At 53.0% G+C, this 12,611-nt stretch overlaps 5 protein-coding genes across 5 annotated transcripts; 2 read left to right on the forward strand and 3 right to left on the reverse strand.

The window, feature by feature from the left end:
• Positions 1-1,451: 1,451 nt before the first annotated feature.
• On the forward strand, positions 1,452-4,259 carry J4E85_003294 (uncharacterized protein; the record flags this gene model as incomplete). Its single annotated transcript, XM_051467562.1, has 7 exons — positions 1,452-1,463; positions 1,628-1,907; positions 1,954-2,421; positions 2,593-2,600; positions 2,679-2,949; positions 2,997-3,077; positions 3,127-4,259. The coding sequence occupies 7 exons, from the start codon at positions 1,452-1,454 to the stop codon at positions 4,257-4,259; spliced, it is 2,253 nt and encodes a 750-aa protein (XP_051328721.1).
• Positions 4,260-4,425: 166 nt separating this feature from the next.
• Positions 4,426-5,564, reverse strand: J4E85_003295 (uncharacterized protein; the record flags this gene model as incomplete). The annotated part of the gene is made up of 3 exons (XM_051467563.1): positions 4,426-5,160; positions 5,215-5,343; positions 5,394-5,564. 3 exons carry the CDS (start codon positions 5,562-5,564, stop codon positions 4,426-4,428), a joined length of 1,035 nt encoding a protein of 344 aa, XP_051328722.1.
• A 466-nt stretch (positions 5,565-6,030) lies between these two features.
• Positions 6,031-8,491, forward strand: J4E85_003296 (uncharacterized protein; the record flags this gene model as incomplete). Its single annotated transcript, XM_051467564.1, has 7 exons — positions 6,031-6,406; positions 6,456-6,553; positions 6,600-7,472; positions 7,523-7,862; positions 7,912-8,043; positions 8,128-8,140; positions 8,194-8,491. The coding sequence occupies 7 exons, from the start codon at positions 6,031-6,033 to the stop codon at positions 8,489-8,491; spliced, it is 2,130 nt and encodes a 709-aa protein (XP_051328723.1).
• Positions 8,492-9,020: 529 nt separating this feature from the next.
• J4E85_003297 (uncharacterized protein) lies at positions 9,021-9,637 on the reverse strand (the record flags this gene model as incomplete). Its single annotated transcript, XM_051467565.1, has 2 exons — positions 9,021-9,268; positions 9,364-9,637. 2 exons carry the CDS (start codon positions 9,635-9,637, stop codon positions 9,021-9,023), a joined length of 522 nt encoding a protein of 173 aa, XP_051328724.1.
• Positions 9,638-9,971: 334 nt separating this feature from the next.
• J4E85_003298 (uncharacterized protein) lies at positions 9,972-11,879 on the reverse strand (the record flags this gene model as incomplete). The annotated part of the gene is made up of 6 exons (XM_051467566.1): positions 9,972-10,869; positions 10,922-11,209; positions 11,269-11,339; positions 11,392-11,426; positions 11,481-11,586; positions 11,637-11,879. 6 exons carry the CDS (start codon positions 11,877-11,879, stop codon positions 9,972-9,974), a joined length of 1,641 nt encoding a protein of 546 aa, XP_051328725.1.
• Positions 11,880-12,611: the final 732 nt, after the last annotated feature.

Raw genomic sequence — 12,611 nt, forward strand, 5'->3', positions numbered from 1 at the left:
TAATGATGTGTAAATGCGATCAGCACGACAGGCCACTGTAGGGGAGTGGAGCGGTGAAGTCGCCGGTGCGTCGGAAGCGTGCGGGAATACCCTGGAGCGAGGGTTTGCGCTGGCGACGGAGAGGAGTTTCTTGCCAGGACAACAACGGCGAATAACAGGAACTCGCGGGTGTTTTGAAGTGAGTTGCAGCTAGCCAGCGAGCAGGCATGTTACGAGGACGCGAGCATGTCAGACTAGGGCAGTGCAGGGACGGCGAAAGTGTACCGGCGTCGAGTGCGAGCGTCGAGTTTGCAGGGAACAGACGGATGACGCGGACGGTGGACGGTGTGCAGCGCTGCTGGTCGGCGGGGTCGCAGCAGCTAGGATGATGAATTTGAGATGGGCTGCTACTGCTCTAGCAGAGGTATATCAGTGGGTACCCGGATGGGGTAAGGAATGGTCGTGAGGGCGTGCAAGCAGCGCATCAGGGCAGGATATTCCCGCAGCGGGTATATGAGCGTGCTAGGCGTTACTAGGAGCGGCATGGCAGCGCAGCAGTAGCTTGCGCGGACGGAGGCTCGGATGCATTACATCATGCTGAGCACCAAGAGTCTGCAAGACTCGATGCAGGGGTCAGATCTCAATGGGCATCTGCTCAGGCTGCTTCTAGACCCGTTGGCGGCTAGCGACCGACTACGGCATACCCGGCACGTTACCTTGATCGACGACGACAAGGCATGCTTCATCCTGCCACTACGCACGCACGGATGGCAAAGCGGCGACAGGCACTGATTACAGTATGTATGCGAGCACGCGCCCATGATAGCTGACAGGATATGGCATCGCTTAGACTCCAAGATGGCAGAGCCACGCTGGGCATGGGCAACGCGCAATCTCGCGACAGACCAAGCGATGCTCCGCCAGCGCATGGGCGGAGAGTTCGTCTTCCTTGTTTTGGAACTATCGAACAGATGATAGATCATGCCCGGGCATCTTGTGCCGTGGTGCATCAGAACAACCACATAAACAGGGCGTCACCTCCCACGATCGCCGAAAAGAAACCTGACGGCCCAATCGCGTAGTGATCAGCGCCTGGGGTTCTGAATCTGGAGTTACAGCAAACGTGAGTGGGCAGATCGGCGCAAAGAACAGGGCGGGCTGCCAACTCAGCCGCCCTCAAGTTCGAGGCCAGGAACGAAGCAGTCGTCATTCTGGCTGCGGTGGATCCTCGGCAGTGGGGTGGAAAGCTTTTTTTTTCGTGGCATGTGCGAGATTCGGCGCATCTGGGGGAGGGTTGAGGAGCGGACACGGCAGGGCGGGCAGTGCGGAAGGAATGGCGAGCGTGAGGCGGCACCACGTGACCACGCTGGCTTCCCCGCAACGCGTCTGGCGAAGGGCAGGGCTTAGCTCAGACGCGCTTCGCTCGGCGTAAGCACACGACACCGCGACTTTGCAAGTAATGGATGCGCATGATGGAGGCTATGGTAGGACATGGGGTCTCATTATTATCATACACATGCTCACATGATGCAGGAGCAGGCCAATTGCCCCTTGCTGGGGCTATCCTCTGTTGCACCTCTATTGCCCCCGAGCAGCGCGTACGTCTACTCCAGATGCTGATATCTCGCTGTCTCTAATGACCAGATAGGCCAAACTCGCAGCTATTGGCGCGCAGATGGGCGCGACCATCAAGCTCGACCTCACATCAGACGTAACCCACCTCATCGTCGGCAGCACCGACAGCGCCAAATACCGCTATGTCGCCAAGTCTCGCGAGGACGTCAAGGTCCTCTCTCCGGAGTGGCTCGAAGCCTTGAGGGAGGTGTGGATGACCGGCGATGACGACCTGGACATGGCCGCGCTGGAAAAGGAGTACCGCATGCCGACGCTTGCTGGGCTGAAGATATGCCTTACCGGCTTCGACAACCGTACGTCGCGAGCTCTAAATGCACACGACGATACTGACTACTACAGCCGATCAACGCAAGACCATTCAGGAGTCAGTGGACGCCAACGGAGCCGAGTACCACGGCGACCTCACCAAGTCCGTCACCCACCTCATCGCAGCGGCGCCATCGGGCAAAAAGTACGAACACGCCCTGAATTGGAGGATGAAGATTGTGTCGCTGGAGTGGCTCGAACAAAGTCTGGAGAGGGGCATGGTGCTGGACGAAGCCCTCTACAACCCCACCATGCCTGTCGAAGAGCGCGGCCAAGGTGCTTGGGATCGCAAAATGCCCGCGTCGCCCGCCATAGGCAAGCGCACACGAGATGCAGAGCCGAGTCAGGCACTGAATCCTTTCCGCAGGAAGCTACGTCGCTCAGCAAGTACCAAGGTTGGCAGCCAAAGTGATGCCTTTTGGGCGGGCATCACAGCGCCCAGTTTCGAACGACCGATTGATGAGGATGAATGGACAGAGGAAATCGTTACTAAGCCAGATAGTACGCGGACAAGCACTCGCACACATACCCCAGCGTCCCCTCACAGACATGCATCCGTCCATGAGAATGATTCGCTTATCGAGGCGCACCTTGATGACAATGCAGACAGTCATGAACCATCATTGCCACCACATACGAACGATGTGTCCCAACATGATGGCATCTTTCAAGGACGACTCGTATGCACGCATGGCTTTGATGCAGAGAAGGTTTGTCATACCATCTTACATTTCAGCCCTAGCTGACGTTCCCGCTAGACAAGCATTTTGCGCCAACACCTCGAGAGCAACGGCGCGCACGTAATCCATGCGACCGATCTCAACAATGCGCCATCCGACGATCTAAGACGAGGCTACTTCGTAATACCACATGACGTCGAGGTCGATTCGGCGGCACTTCCGGGGCGTGCCGGAGAACACATAAACCTGGCCACTAATTGGTGGGTCGAGCGCTGCCTGTATGGCAAACGTCTAGTAGATCCGTCGGACGATGTGTTAAGTCGACCATTCGAAAAGCTTAGTATCAGCGGTAAGCTCGTGCTCCACGGTTGTTTTATTGGTCGCTGACGTAGCCAGGGTTCTCTGGACTCACCATCAACTCTACGGGCTTTTCCGGCATCGAGTTACTGCATGTGACCAAAGTTGTCACGCTTATGGGTACGGGATCAGCTCCGCCTCCATTGAAATCGTCTGACAATTTTGACAGGTGCCTCGTACGATGAACAGCTATCGGCGAAGACCTCGGTTGTGATCTGCAACCCTCCTACCATAAACACACCGAAACTCAAATTCGCCACGGACAAACGGATACCCGCTGTTCATGCCGCATGGCTTTGGGATTGTCTGCGTAGTGGTCGGCTACAGTCGTATGCCGAGTATCAATTGAACAAGCCAGCGCCGCCTCAGCCACAGAAGCCTAAACAGAGGCCTCAACCACAAGATGATGTGCCCACTGCACTGTTGTCCACGGAAGAGAGCCTTGAGCTTCGTCAGAAAAAGCAACAGCCTACCAATGCCGTGAAAACGTCTCTGCACCCACAGCAGCGTGGTACTCTTGCTCTCACTGCACCAGCAGATGCAACGCCTGCATCAACTACAGATGAGGCGGATACTTCCAACAATGATACTAACGGCCTGAATTACGATGATGATGAGTCTGTCATACCTGGATTGGATGGCGCAGGTTCCCACCCCCTCCAAGAAACCAGCGCCAACTCCCCGCGCCGCCCATCAACGTCCCCGCATGCCTCAAAATCATTCTCACGACCCAGGAGTTCGTCGGCCGAGTCTCTCATAGCCCCGGCACCCCGCAAGTCCAAGGCTGGTCAGATCCCAGATCCGGTCGTTCCTGTTCCTGAACCCGACTCCGTGATCCCGGCGGATACCGAGTCGGTACCACAGGAAGCACCAAAAGAAAAAGAAACAATAAAGGCAAAAGGACCGGAAGAAGGAAAGGATTACTCTTCCATCTTAGCTCAGATGCGCGCAAACCGCAAGACCGTGCCAACGTCTGTCGATCAGGCACCTGGCAAGACGCGGAAGAGGCGGCAGCTTGGTCGCGCAACGTCCACGCGGTCGAACGCGTCAGCGGGTGATAGCTCCGGGAACATTCTGGCTGGAGAAGAGGAAGAAGAGGAGAACACGGTGCTGGTGGAGGAATACCAGCCTAGCCAGGAGCTAGGTTGGGATTCTCCTGGTGCTGCGAAAGCGAGGGAGCAGATGATCAAGAAGCTAGGTGGGACTATGCAGGAGAAGAGCGTGGCAGTTGAAGGAATTGGCGTCGTGAAGGACGTTGGAGGGAATACTACGGGAAGGGCGGGTAGGAAGAGGCGAGGGTGAAGAAGACTCTCTGTACATGATGTAAGTGGTGTATGTGGAGGGAGTTATTTTGGAACTGTCTGCATTACAGGGCGCAAAGCATAGCGAGGTGTTCTTTGAAGTAAACGAGGGAGCATAGCGCAGGCGTTTGATAGTAATGCCTTTTGCCAATTGGATCTGATTCTTATCAAATCCCATACGTCACTTTCAGTCGTCTCTCCAAATGCCCTTTGGCTGTTATCACTTCCTCTCCAAGCCCGTCTTCTCTCAACTCCAATCTCTTCCTCTGACTCCTCAACTCTTCCTCGCCCTTGTTGCCAAACTGCTCTATCACGGGACTAGGTACAGCGTCTAACCTTGCTTCATCCAGCGGGTGGCAGAAGTACGCCATACTGTATCTCTCCTGTCCACCCTCGAAAGTAACACGGTGTACTGTCGATTTCAGCATACCATTGGTCCAATAACACAGTAAATCTCCTATGTTGACCAGGATTGGAGGCGATGACGATGGCGATGGGCTCACCGGCACTGCCTTCCACCCTGAAGGCGTAGACAGTTCAAGGCCGGGCTGGCCCGGAAGACGGAACAAGAGAGTTAGACTACCGTAGTCCGAGTGTGCACCTGCACGGATACTGGTTTCGCCTTGCTTGGAACCTTTTCCTTGGGAGAGGGTGGATGGGTAGTAGAGCATGCGGAAGATGGTGCCGGATGGGCCGAGAGATTGGTCGTGTCGCGTGCTGAAGTACTTGGGGTCGGGAATTTGGAGGGCGGTGTTGAGCAGAGAGAGGATTTGGGTGCAGAGGGTGTGACAGGAATGTTGGAAGCGGGTAATCAACTTGGAAGAGTCCTGGAGAGGTGAAGGTAGGGGTTGGAGGTTTGGGTTTGGGGGCCCGATGTTGAATGCTTCCTTCGGATCGCCTTGCTATCATTCATTTCGTCAACAGGTCGTCTCATTATTTGTTTTGTTGATAATCACCTTCTGACCTTCAGGATCCAGAGATTCGCCTTGCATCTGTACCCACCCGCGGTTTATGCCCCCTGCTTTCTCAGAGTGGATTGCGTATTCCGATTTCTGCTCTTTGGGAGCGGCAAAAAACTCCTTAGACTGTTTTCATCAACCAACAAGTTTAGTTTCGGACAATCGACACATCATACCAACTTGAACATGTCATCGATGTCCTGGGGTGGGATGGTCACACCATCGTTCTTAATGTAGAGGAAGCCATGTGTGGAAGCCGCGTCCAACACTTGCCGAGCGACGTCTTCGGAGGGGCTTGAGATATCAATAACCGGTATGGCTTCCGAGTGGTGTCCTGAACTAGCCATTTGGAGAGAGAGTGAGATGTGACGCGTGAAAGCCTGGAGTAACGCTAGGTGAGGGGCAGAGGTGGGACGTGAGACGCGATTAGGCACTAAGAGAGCAACAGAGAAGCCACGTTCGAATTGGGGTGTTTTTACGGAAGCAGATCACCTCAATTCTGCGCCTACCCGTCATTCATCCCTCTACTCGGCGCGATTGCGTTCCCTCGTACGGCTAGACGCTGTACCTGAGCTAGCGCCCGGCTGATCAGGGATCGTGTAGTTGCCAAGGCGTGGAGCTGCATCGGAGCTTCCAATTTACTGTCCACACCCCCGCAACCCTCTACAACTTTACCACACGTCGTCGCTACATACAGTAACCACGCCAGACTAATCTCTTAGTATTACTCGAGACTTTACTGCCATCGTCTCCGTTCATTATCAATCCTTCATTCCCATTACTTTCAAACAGCCCCACCACGCGACTGGCACCATGATCCGCGACTTCGTACAATGGACAGCCACACTGGGCGAAACGGGCGAGCTCGAACAATTGCGCGGTTGCCGCGTAGGCATCGAAGCCGCCGAATATCTGAACCAGCGCATCCTCAATCACCCGCGCGCAAAGGAGCCGCTTGTGCCTGCGCTGGGAGGCCTTCCGCTGGCCCTGACACAACACATTGAGGACGATCTCGCACAATTCCGCAGCTTCGACATCGAACCCGTCTTCGTCTTCAGCGGGCTGGACATTACAAAACACGATGATCCTTTTAGGCAAAAGGAGACCGAGGCATCGGTAAACATCAATGCGTGGACTCTGTACGACAGTCACGAGGCGGAAGCCTCCGTCGCTAAATTCGGACAGTCAAGTATGGTCGCCGTCAAGATGATACTGTGTATCGTGCTGACTCTTCACAGCATACGTCACGCCCGAGGACCTCTTCCGCGCCCTACAGTCAACCCTGACCGAGCGCAACATTCGTTGGACAGTCGCGCCATACAGCGCCTGGGCCCAGGCAAGCATCTCTGGAATCTCTGTTCGCAGTGACTAATTATCGACAGTTGGCATATCTCGAGAAACACGAATACGTCCACGCCGTCTACGGCTCGTCAGATATCCTCATCTTCGAATGCTCCAAAATCATAACATCTTGGGACTTCGAGGCCCGACATTTCAGCTTCGTCCGCCGAGAGAAATGCGTAGCCGACCTTTCGAAGTTTGTCAACGCTCCCAACATCTCAGATGATGTCTTTCTCGACACCTGCATACTCGCCGGCACGCCCTTCCTCCCGACCCACCCGATCCTCGACGCGCCTAACAGGGCAGACCTGATCAAGCCGCACAGTGCTATTAAGACCATCATGAACAGCGGTCAGTCTGGATACTCTGTGGTTGTCAACAACAACGATGTCCCGCCCGCGGGCAAGGAATACGTCACGCGATACCAGAAAGCACGCCTGGCCGTCAAAAATCACCCAGTCTACACCGAGGAAGGGAAGGTCGAGCCTCGGAACTCTGGCTCGATGCCTAACGATGCAGGTCAGTATTTGGGTCAAAGGCTTCCAGACGAGATCCTCCACTACATGTCGAAAGGTCTCATCAGCCCGCACATCATCCAGTGGCGCACTACCTGCGAGGTATTCGAAGTCCCTCCCATGGATGGTGGCCTCTCTCCAGAATATAGGGATCTCGTCAGCTCCAAGCTGATCCCACTTCGAACACCCGCTGTCAACCTTTTGTCTAGTACCTTACATAATTGGTATCGGCACCAGTCTCTGCACCAGACGCATTGGTATTCTCCTGTAGAACCCAATGGGAAACGCACATCCACAACCATCCCTGTCGAGAAGCCATCAGAAGCCATAGCTCCTTCGCTCGTTGACACCTGGAACGTGAAGGAAGCTACATTCAAGGATGTTGTCGGACAGTACAAGGTTAGCAAAGCCGCAACCGAATTGACGGGCCAATACTAACATTCTGATAGGACTGTGGAACTCTCGGTGCAGCCATCTTATCACTGCAAAACTCCGACTTCGTCACCAAATCGGTCACTAAGAAAGATCCTAAGAATCCCCTTTCTTCCACTTCCGAGATACTGTACAACTCGATATGGCGCTTCCTCGCTCTACGGGAGTACATCGACCCCAAGAGCCATAATCTGACACAATGGGGTAAAATCCTTGTTTCTATCATCGCTGGCCTAAAGGGCAAGCCAGAGCACGAAGAGGCTGCAGTGATCGCGGTCGAACTGATACGGCTGGGCCTCTTGAACTCCGACATCGATATGTTTTCTATGTACAACGGCGCACCAATGCGTGGTAGCAGTAAGTGGGAAGCCCTTGACCAAGTCCTGCATAGCTGACAGCCGCCTAGCGAACGACAAGGAGTACAATATGCTAGTGTCTCGTGTTGCTGGCTTAGGTACTTTGCACCATCGTCCGATCGGTTTCACCGGACCTCTCAGTCAACATTTGCTCGGCTACAACTCCATCATCAACAAAGTCCGTCAGTCACTTCGAGATATCATCGAGGTGGCCGCCACACAAATGTTCTGTACTGGTTGCTGCACTAGACATGCTGATATACCAGTCATTGCGATGAAGTTAGTCGTCCCGAATCACAATGACTCGAGTCTGATAAACTAACGCTCTCTAGGCTTCCATTCCTTCTGCCCAACAACTGTGCGCTTAGCATAGCAGCCAAGTCGTACCTCGATGAGCTTCTCACTGGCGATGCCGATCCGACCTCCCCAACGACCAAGTCACGTGTTATTCAAACCGCATCAGAACGCTACTTCCCGCAATCACTTAACCTCGCTGGCGATCTCAAGTCCGCATTCTCACTATGGGACGCCATATGTGCCGGTGTCAAGTCCGCGAATAACTCTACTGTGCCAGACGCGACAAAGCAGGTCTGGGCAGAGGCAGATAAGTGGCTCGCTGAACGACGGTAGAACCGCGAACTCCACCCAGAGCTGTGGCCGTCGGCAAAAGACGCTTTTGAGGCGGGATACTACACCATAAGGGCTCAAGAGGAACGCTTTCGCATTGCCAAAGGTGCCCTTAGAGGTGTGGAGACAGGGTACTCCGCATACGAAGATAGACGGCAGGAGATGAGATTTGCGCGTCACCTGCTCAAACGAGTTGAGAAGTTGGAATGTCGCTTTCAAGGGAGACAAGGAAGTCATTTCTACCATACTTGAGCTCTATTGTACTCTTCAAACCGTAGCTATACCCCAGGTACAGCGTCAAGTATGAAATAGTATCCTTCAGGCCCACGTCGTACATCGGGTACTGCGTTCAACGCTAAGGTTCTCACGAATAAAACAGTGAAAAGCAAGTTGAATACTGTGGTGACTTGAGCAAATGAATTTTCCCTGTCGCCTTCTCACTGAGTCTGCATATTCCCCCAGCCCATCGTCTGTATAAGCCAACATCGCTTCCTTTCATATTCTCTATCACCACTCTTTCCCTATCCGCTGCCTAAGCCTCCAGGAACAAAGTTCCGATCATGTCATCCACCTTGGTAGTGAGCGCATCAACGGCAGTGTCCCTGTTCTCAACCTCAACACTGACGACCTCGTGTGCCACGCCACCTGCCTGAACGATGATACTGATACACGCCTGACCGTTGAGGGCTTGAAGATTGCGACTCAAGACGTGGACATGATTCGCCTTGATCTCTTCGCCGTATTGAGCCTCCTTGTGGTGGATGATCGCAGCGAGGTTCCCTGATAGAATTGTTAGTTATGTGTAGTAGAACATGGTTGTATTCAGGCAGGGAGAAGAGTAATTCAAGTGAGAGAAGGTCAAGAAATACACTTACCGGCGAGAGTGAGGACCTTCCTTTCATGAAGTGTGGCTTCAGTAGCGACGAAGTTGATGAAGTCGCCCCGGAACGGATGGAGGAGTTCGATGAGACGCTGCCTCACACTTGGAGCGACCGAAGTGTTGATAGTTGTCGCGGCTGGAGCAGGGAACTGAGGCGGATTGAAGACCGTGCTCTGGTTACCGCTGCCGCTGCCGGCGCCAGAGTAGTGAGGGCTATTGTAGATATCTTGGAAGGCGCCACCAATGCGGGGTGTAGAAGAGAAAGACATATTAGATTTAGAATCGGAAGTGTGAGGTGTAGGAGTGTCGGCGGACTCGGTCACGAAGACATTTATTATGCTCATGAGTAAAGTGTTTGCGCCAAGCCAAGATGATTCACACTGGCGGTCTGTACGCGGTCACCTAGGAAGGCCTACGTAGACTGAATATTAGTAATTTCCGTCAGATTTGTTTGCTATCGGGCGCCATTTGCGCCGGCCACGTTATAAGCCATCAACCAATCGCAATTCATCGTGACCAAGGCGCAAAGATAACGGGGAAGCCATGGACGCTGAGTGAACGGAACCGGGCGCTGGTATCAACATCAATCCATGCGCTTTCTCATCAGTGGGAAAACCTGAAGTCCAGCCTCTTCATCCCCTCATCCTTCGTGTTGAAAACATAATCCTCCTGCTCTTCCTTGGTCATAGCTTTCCATTGCCCATCTCTTACGCGATTCCTCCAAATGTAAAACGCCTTTACCGCATAGAATAAGAAAACGTTATACACACAGATACCCAGCAGGATCCTGTTGCCCCTGCGGTACAATGGCTGATCGTCATCGCGATAAATATTAGTAGCAATGATATTACCCGACTGCACAAACATGTTGTAGAAAGCCGCAGAGACGGCGCGTGTACGGACAGAGTTTGAGTTCTTCGCGTTCCAGCTTACGAGGATGGCGTGGCAGTACGGATAAGACAGCAGGCCTGTGAGGAGCGCATACCTGACCCACGGGTTTGCGTCTGCAGGCAGAACGACAAGAGCGACGAGCCAGGGGAAGATCCAGATGTTGGATAGACTAGATATCATGGAGCGCTCTTTGAACTTCTCAGATAGCCACGTGACGGCAAGAAGTTGGATGGCGTAGAGAAACTGGCTGGGTATGGCAAGTAAGTTGGCTTCGAAGACGGAAAAGCCGAGTTGGCGCAGGATATACGAGAGGTAGTTTTGCGGCGGGTTAGGTGGGACGTAAGCAGTCAGGCCGATGATGTAGAGGGGCCATTGTTCCCAGTCGCACGCTGCTTTCCAGAGGAGCGGAAGGCCGACTGCTTGGCGGTTGTTCATGTCGCCTTTTGAGGGGTCGTCGCGGAGAATGCGGTTGACGAGAATGTACTCTTCATGTGGGGTGAACCAGCCGTTTTTGCCGCGGAACCAGTGTTGCGTTTGGCAGGCGCCAGGGGGCATGAGGCCGAAGGAGAGGATGCCGATGGCTAGAGTCATGATGCCTTCGATTAAGAACCTGTCTGTGTTAGTAATGGTGCAAGTTGAACCACACGGCATTGGAAGCTCACAAATACTGCCAACCTCCCCAGCCATGAAGTCCTCGCATCTGCAATATACCTGCTGCAAGCAGAGAGCCGACGATATTGCAAGTACTCAGCGCAGTCCAGAACCACGCTAGCCGGTGTGGAAGTTCATTGGATTTGTAAAAGTATGTCAACCAGAGGACGATGTCTGGGATGAAGCCGCCCATGAGAAGACCAAGGATGCATCGAATAGCAAAGTAGTGAGCTTTGGTCTTCATGGCGCATTGTGAAGCGCTGACAATGGACCAAATGCAAATAATGGTTGGGATCCACCTGTCATGAGTTTAGTAGTTGAATCCTGACAAGACGGTGAATAGGCGAAATGGACTTACCGATCAGCACCAAGCTTCTTGCTTATCAGGCCACTGGGAAGTTCGGCAAAGAGGAAAGAAGCGAGAAAGATCTAGCTTTGCGTCAACGAGAGTTCCGAGAGTGACGAACTGTATTAAGCTTACAGTCTGACCATAATTATAGTCGTTTGTGTTCATGCCTGATCCAAGTCAGTGGTCTACCATATGTTTTGCGTCATCTAGGTACTACACACCTAAGTCTTTCAGCAAATTGTCTGAGATCGCTCGATTGATGTTCCTTCGATTCAACTCCATCGATATAAACATGATCCATGCCCAAAGAGCTATACGCCAGTCCAGCTACATCGAGAGTGTCAGCCCTGATCGGTGCCATGCCTTCATCTACTCACCCTTTTGACTAGACGTTTCTCTTCTTCAACTTCCCATGTATACGCTGGGTCAAACCGATGACGTCCTTCGTACTCGGCATTTTCGTATATTTGACGCCAGCGCTGAGCCGTTACCGGGTCGCTGAACGGATGGTCTTCGTGTGAGCCATGTTGCGGCGGTGGTGATTTCGAGCCGTGTGACGACCTTGGGTCAGCGGTTTCGGTGATGGGGGCCTGCTTTTCTACTGGTGTAGATGCAGCCATGTCTGCAAGGATAGATGAAAGCGGACTTCTTCTCGTGATTCGTTTTGATCTGGCTTAGACCAATCGGTCGGTACTGATTGTCGAATGTACCGAGGGAGTGTTATAAGGGACCGGATATGTCCATAATTAGGAACCGTATCGACAGATGATGCAACCCCGGGTACAAGTGACAACATGCGCTAAAATGAAGAACCTTACCGTCTAGACAAGGCTCTGAAAGCCGAGAGACTTGGTTATGAAAGCCATAGATAAGGAATGACGTTAATGCGACAGAAACTCGATACCAATGATTGCAGGCGAGGAGCTTCATTGACAGTGCATACATATCCAGCCAGAGATACACTGATAGGTCAGTTGATGATACACTTTGATGCCGCCATGACCCTGCGATCTGAGTCGAGAAAATGCCTTCCGCGGCCACATGTGAATCACAATATGGCGTAGGAAAACAGACAGTGCAGCTACAAATCGACCGCATGCGAAAGGTCAGTCGCACGATAGCGTATATTCCACTATCGTCTTAGATCAGTCGGAGTCTCTGAACATCGTTACAACAGCCGTTCATCGGAAGGATACGACATCCATGCTGGCAGATTCGTTCCGAAAAGTCCACCCTCGGCTCCGTGGGCTTGGTATGAACGCTGTTGGTGTACTTCGATTGTCATATACAAGGGTCGGTATCAGTGTTTTGAGAAGAGGATCCGTCGTTGATCGCCGGTGCATCGTAGCGAG

Source organism: Alternaria conjuncta, assembly GCF_024043145.1.
Source record: "Alternaria conjuncta strain BMP 0040 chromosome Unknown scaffold_4, whole genome shotgun sequence".
Classification (NCBI taxonomy): Eukaryota; Fungi; Ascomycota; class Dothideomycetes; order Pleosporales; family Pleosporaceae; genus Alternaria; species Alternaria conjuncta.